General features: G+C 43.8%; 1 protein-coding gene across 3 annotated transcripts in view; it reads left to right on the forward strand.

Moving 5' to 3' along the window:
• The window catches only part of cpne4a (copine IVa), a 55322-nt gene extending 49812 nt beyond the window's left edge, over positions 1 to 5510 (forward strand). For all 3 annotated transcript variants that reach the window (XM_081716669.1, XM_081716660.1, XM_027005390.3), the window contains exons 14-16: positions 2293 to 2426; positions 2783 to 3019; positions 4700 to 5510. In XM_081716669.1, coding sequence (XP_081572795.1) covers positions 2293 to 2426; positions 2783 to 3019; positions 4700 to 4831 — 503 coding nt within the window. In that variant the 3' untranslated portion in view covers positions 4832 to 5510. The remainder of the gene's footprint in view (positions 1 to 2292; positions 2427 to 2782; positions 3020 to 4699) is intronic.
• Positions 5511 to 6000: the final 490 nt, after the last annotated feature.

Below are 6000 nucleotides of genomic sequence, written 5' to 3' on the forward strand. Positions count from 1 at the left end.
TTCTCTTATGAACTGAAGCCTCAAGCAGTGGGATTTGACAGCGTTGATATATTCCAGTGTTGCTGTCAGTAGGCTCATTTGAACCAGTGAACAGAGAGATGGTTTTCTGTATCGAACTGAATTCCCGAGGTCATTTAAATGCTAATGCTGTTGTGGTGAGCGACAGGGAAGCTCCATGCCCCAGTCCCTCCTGGCATGGATTTGGCTTGAAACCGAAACTCCAAAGTTTTACTACATCATTTCTGTTCTGTGAGGCGCCCTTTGAACTTCTATAACCATTTTCTGTGGTTAAACCATGATACTAGGTGTGGCACCCACACTGACGCACCTCTCATGGCGCCTGGAAGTGGAGGAAATCGATCGTCAGTCTCACTCCCCTCTCCCTTGTATTAGTGCCACTCAATTTCCCTCTACTATTTTGGGCTCGCCTCACTGGCTCCTATCGGGGCACCTGCATGGCGCCCAGGACCCGGCCCAGACCACTGGGCCAGCAAGCTCCAATCTGCCTGCCAGTTCCTCTCCTCCCGGGCACAGCTCTGTGAGCCAGACCGCATGCCAGTCGCTGGGGCTGGGCACAGAGCGCACCTCTCCCAGCCTGGCACAGAGCAGTTCCACTGGTCGGCTCCACCGACACCCTGCTCCACCAACACCGCTCCTTTGGAATCAAAATAGGGCATACGTTTCGTGTCTGTGAATAGGCTACGAATATAAAGCGATTGCTCGTCTGCGTGTTGAGATAATTGCAACCAGCCTTCACTTTCTAATTAGCGACAGGCTCTCCGACGTGCTCAGGAGAGGCCTCTGGAGAGTAGGCATATTTACAGAGGCCAATTAGCAGTTTCTCCATCTGCAACTTTGAAGTGTTTTCCTACTTACAAGATGTTTGAATGGCAGATTGCTTAAAATCATTGAGGCGGCAGATATGAACACTGAGCAAATGGCTTCTTTTTGTCGGGCGTTAGGTTTAAACTATAATTAGCCTCTAATCCGCCTCATTCGTGCTGCTGTGTATTTTTGTTTATGAAGTGCTCTTTGTGTGTGTGTGTGTGTGTGTGTGTGTGTGTGTGTGTGTGTGTGTGTGTGTGTGTGTGTGTGAATGAGTGTGAGTGAGAGAGAGGGGGCAAGAAAATGTGCTCTGTGACCTACAGTACTTTTTTTCAGTTGGGGGGTTGCCAGTAGTGGAGGTCCTGATGTAATATGTCCCACAGTTGTCTGTGGTGTCTGTTTAAGGAGAGTGATCATTTCCCTTCTTTCAACATAGAGAGAGAGAGAGAGAGAGAGAGAGAGAGAGAGAGGAGAGAGAGAGAGAGAGAGAGAGAGAGAGAGAGAGAGAGAGAGAGAGAGCACATACAATTCCAGGGGGTGAAAGCTTGTAAAAAGCAGCTGAAATCTGACCGTGTAAGAAAAAAAAGGTTTGCAATATTATGAACTGTAAGACTCTTTTGCCTGAAGTACAGTTGCATTCCACTTGTACTTTTGGGAGCGTTCTGCTTCAGGTGTGCCTAGAGAAACACACACACACACACACACACAGTTGTCTGTGCATGTCTGTGTCTGTGCAGAGGCTCCAGGGAGAGTTCCTCAGCTCTCTGATTATGCTCTTTGAAAAAGGCCACTGGGGCAGTTCTACTCAGTGACCTCTAGTCTCATTTTAATTCCTCCACAGCATAGCAGAGCATGCACACACACCTCCGAGATCCTGTGTGTGTGTGTGTGTGTGTGTGTGTGTGTGTGTGTGTGTGTGTGTGTGTGTGTGTGTGAGTGAATTGGGGTGTTTCGTGTTAATTACAATAAACCAAAAGAGGTGCAGGGCATCGCTGGTTGCCCTTCAGAGAACATGCCCACTGAGGCAGTATGCGGAATTACAGCTGCGCCGTTCTCTCCTCACTCTTGACCCACCAGTGGGTTTTACTGCCCCCACACTCCTCCTTTTTAAAGGGTAAAGGCAGTGTATCATCCTAAAGGTTACTGAGCCAGGTGGGCTAGCCGATCAAAGCACTGACCATGCAAGGGTATCTGCACAGTGTATAAATCACTGGTTGTATTGTGCACTCCTCTACTGTGATGTTTCCTCACCAACATCAGAAACTCTTACACTTGTTTTCTGTCCAGAAACAATGAGCATAGTTTTGTTATTCACTGGTTCTCACTCTCACTCTCACTGGAGATGCCATGTGCTGCACCTCTGCCCTGCTCCTCCCTACCTTGTTTAGCATCTAACGGACTAGCTGAGCACACCCTCAGGGCCCTGGATGTGCTGGGGCTCATATGTGACTGTGTTGTCATGTGCAGGTATCCAGGGGGTGGTGGAGGCTTACCAGAACTGCCTTCCAAAGATCCAGCTGTACGGCCCCACCAACATTGCACCCATCATCCAGAAAGTGGCCAACTCCGCCTCCGAGGAGGTGCACACCAGGGAGGCCATGGTGAGGAGTTTTTTGCTTGCTTTCTTTCTGTTTCTTTGTTTAAGCACCTGGTCCCTTATACACATGAACCTATTTTTATATTCTAGATTTCTATATTAACAGCATTTAGCTGATGCTTTTATTCAATGCAGATTACAATTAAGGGTTAAGGGCCTTGCATAGGGGCCCAAGAGTGGCAGTTTGGCTATTAGGGGGCTTGAACTGGCAACCTTCTGATTACTAGTCGAGTACCAACCTCTCTTCCCTGCCCTTCTTTCTCTCTCATTTCACTCTCGTTTGCTTTCTCCCTTTGTCTCATTCTGTGTTACCATGTATGTCTATTACCCTCCTCTCTCTCTCTCTCTCTCTCTCTGCAGCAATACTTCATCCTTCTCATCCTCACTGACGGCGTGATCACGGACATGGCTGATACCAGGGAGGCCATTGTCCAGGCCTCCCACCTGCCCATGTCCATCATCATAGTCGGCGTGGGCAACGCAGACTTCACTGACATGCAGACACTTGACGGCGACGACGGGATCCTCCGCTCGCCAAAAGGAGAGCCAGTACTGCGTGATATTGTGCAGTTTGTACCCTTCCGGAACTTCAAACATGTGAGTCTACATTGGACCCCATTATGAGTATGCACTGCATCCCTGTATGCGTGTGGGTGTGCGTATGAACACATCCTCATTTTCTTTGAAGCAACAAACATCCTCCTTCTCCTAAATGTGCTGAAGATCCTAACTATGAATGAAAAACTATCATGGGTAGTTTAGCAAAAGGCAAATGAGATCCTTCTTCCCTTCACTGTTGGCCCTTCATTTTGTGGGGCATGTTATTCTTTGAAGTTCTTAGATCAGCTACTTATTTATTTAATTACTTGTTTAATTGATGTTGACCGCCTGGCTTTCATGTGCTGGCCCTCATTCTTTAATAAGTGCATTGCTATGCAGAGGTCCCCACACATTGCATCCATGATAGGTGATGTCCTGAAAAAAAAATTATCTTAATTACTGTCTCCTCCATGCACTCTTACTCCTGTGCACGGGTCCTAGCAACCTTTGGTTTTACTGTGTGTGTGTGTAAGGGTAAGAACTGGGTGTCTGAATCAGCAAGTGTGCAGGAATAACACTGGTGACTGTAGGAAGATACAATGAAAAGCCAGGACTTCATTTTTGCCCAAAGTCCAAAGAACAGGATATCCCAGATAAAAGATTCCTGGTTTATTTAAACAGTTGAAAATAGCAAACTTTCATTAGAAGTAACATTTGTTTAAAATTTGAGATGGTAAAGTAATAATTTTTCCAGAAAAATAAGGGCTTTTCTTCTTAACTCTGATTTGATAGCAAAATGACTTCTAGTTCAGTTGCTTCTGAACAGTTCCCTGTTCAACAACAACAAACTCTCTTGTAGATTGTGTGTGGTAGAGTAGGTAGAGTATTGTGCTAGTAACACCATGGGTCCAAATCTGGTGTCAAGAGGCATGGCCTTCTACCGCTGCACCACAGAGACTGTTCTGACTGGCTGCACCTTGGTAACCTGATTGCCCAGGATCTCCTATAAACTCCTATAAAGACCTGTCAGAACTACCTCGAAAGTCATGGGCACTGACCTCTCACAACTCCAGGACATTGATGCATCCATTGTCTCAAACGCTCCACCCCACCCCCACCCCCACTCCAGCATGCACCATACAAACAGCTCCCCCCCAAAGTCCAACACTTATAACAGCTCCTAACCACAACCAATAGCCATCTATACTCTATTTATATTTATATTGAACATACATCTTGCACCCTTCTTTACTGCACTATGACATGCTCTAGCAAATATTGTATATATTGCATCTCATGCATATATATTGTTTCATATTCTAGCTGATTATATTGATTGCAGAACTGTAAATTCATTAAATGCACACTGTACTATCCCTTATGTGGAGTCTTGTATTATTGTGCACATTGTATTATACCTGGCTACAATGTATTTTTACACGGAAATGTTATTACTGCTATCTACCTCATTCCTCACTGCCAGTCACCCGGTTGGTTCAGTTTCTACATTTACTGTTATTTGTCAGGCGTACTTGTTTACTATTACGCAACTCCCTTCTTATGTGTAGTTCTCCGTTCCCTCGTTAACCACTGTGTGCTTTATTTTGATTAACTTGTTATAGCTGTATACTTTAGGAGTATGCATCTGTAGTATAAGAATTTAATTCTACTTATGAATGCCCTGTACTCTGAATCCATATAACAATAAAATCAATCTTGAATGTTCATGACCCACAGGCTTCTCCCGCAGCCCTGGCAAAAAGCGTGCTCGCTGAAGTCCCGAACCAGGTGGTGGACTACTACAACAGCAAGGGGATCAAGCCAAAATGCCCCAGCGAGTACGAGGCTTCCAGAACGTTTGGCCACTGAGCCTCACCCTGCCTCCGTGCTAAAGCACTGCCTGCCCACCAATAGCACGTTCCTGTGAATCCTGCAGCGTGTACTCTGTTCCTTTCCTTTGTCTGCATGTGTGGTCTGTGGGGCTTGTGTAGTAGGCTAAGCGTCCCAGAGGTACTGCACCCATAAAGGATTCTCTTATGGAGGGGCCAGAAACAAGCAACTGCAATCTGACACAAGCATGCTTGAACTGGGAGTTACTGGAAAAAAACAAAACAAAACAACAACTGAATGCATATATGTTCTATTTGCTTTTGTTTTATATACATATATATTTAAAGGTTTATTGAGATTTTGCTAAATTTCTTAATATTCCTACACTGTAAAGCATTTTCGATCATTGAGAATGAACAGTTATCTGTATTAGATACTGAATGTGTGCACCTTGAGAGTAAGATTCCTTTTTGCAAATGATGCAGATGCATGATTGTATTTTGCATGTTAATAATAAACAAAAACTCTGCTTTTCTCTGTGTTCTGTTGTTTTCTGAGTCAGGAAATCATAAGTAGACAACAACAGGATTCCTTCCTGCAGTGTTCTCTAATACGTGTGGTAGCTGAATGCACAACAGAGTAATACTTTTTAAAATACAGTATTTTTGTGAGTTTATGGTTGATGTTTGACAATAAAAGGGATTTGTGTTATAAATTATCCTTGTGTTCCAGTGTGAATTATGATAAATGCTTTATGATATTTCAGGTGGGTTTTGAGTAATGCCTGATTATTGCATGGGCTAAGAGAACACTTTTGCATATTGTCCTAAATGCATATTTTTTACACATATTGTAACCAACATCATTGTGTTACCTGTATTTGTATTATCTGTTGGCTATATGAAGTTTTAAATCCTACACTGTAATAATATTGTGAAAATAAATACTCTGAAAATTAAAATGCCAGAGAAGGACAGGTGTTTGAAATAGTTAAAAGTCTAGCGTTGTTTAATAATACAGTATAATTCAAAAGTAGTTTGACTTGTCACATATAGGTCCCAGTTCTGTGAGGCACATAATGTATTTCAGCTTCACAATTTACGGAGGAGCCCTACTAACAGAATCCATATCGCATTATACTTTCAATGACTAAATAATATCCAAACTGATGACAAAGAAAATGAGCGTGTCATTATACTCAAATTGTT

This window comes from Electrophorus electricus, chromosome 1 (genome assembly GCF_041902795.1).
Source record: "Electrophorus electricus isolate QZ-2024a chromosome 1, ASM4190279v1, whole genome shotgun sequence".
Classification (NCBI taxonomy): domain Eukaryota; kingdom Metazoa; phylum Chordata; class Actinopteri; order Gymnotiformes; family Gymnotidae; genus Electrophorus; species Electrophorus electricus.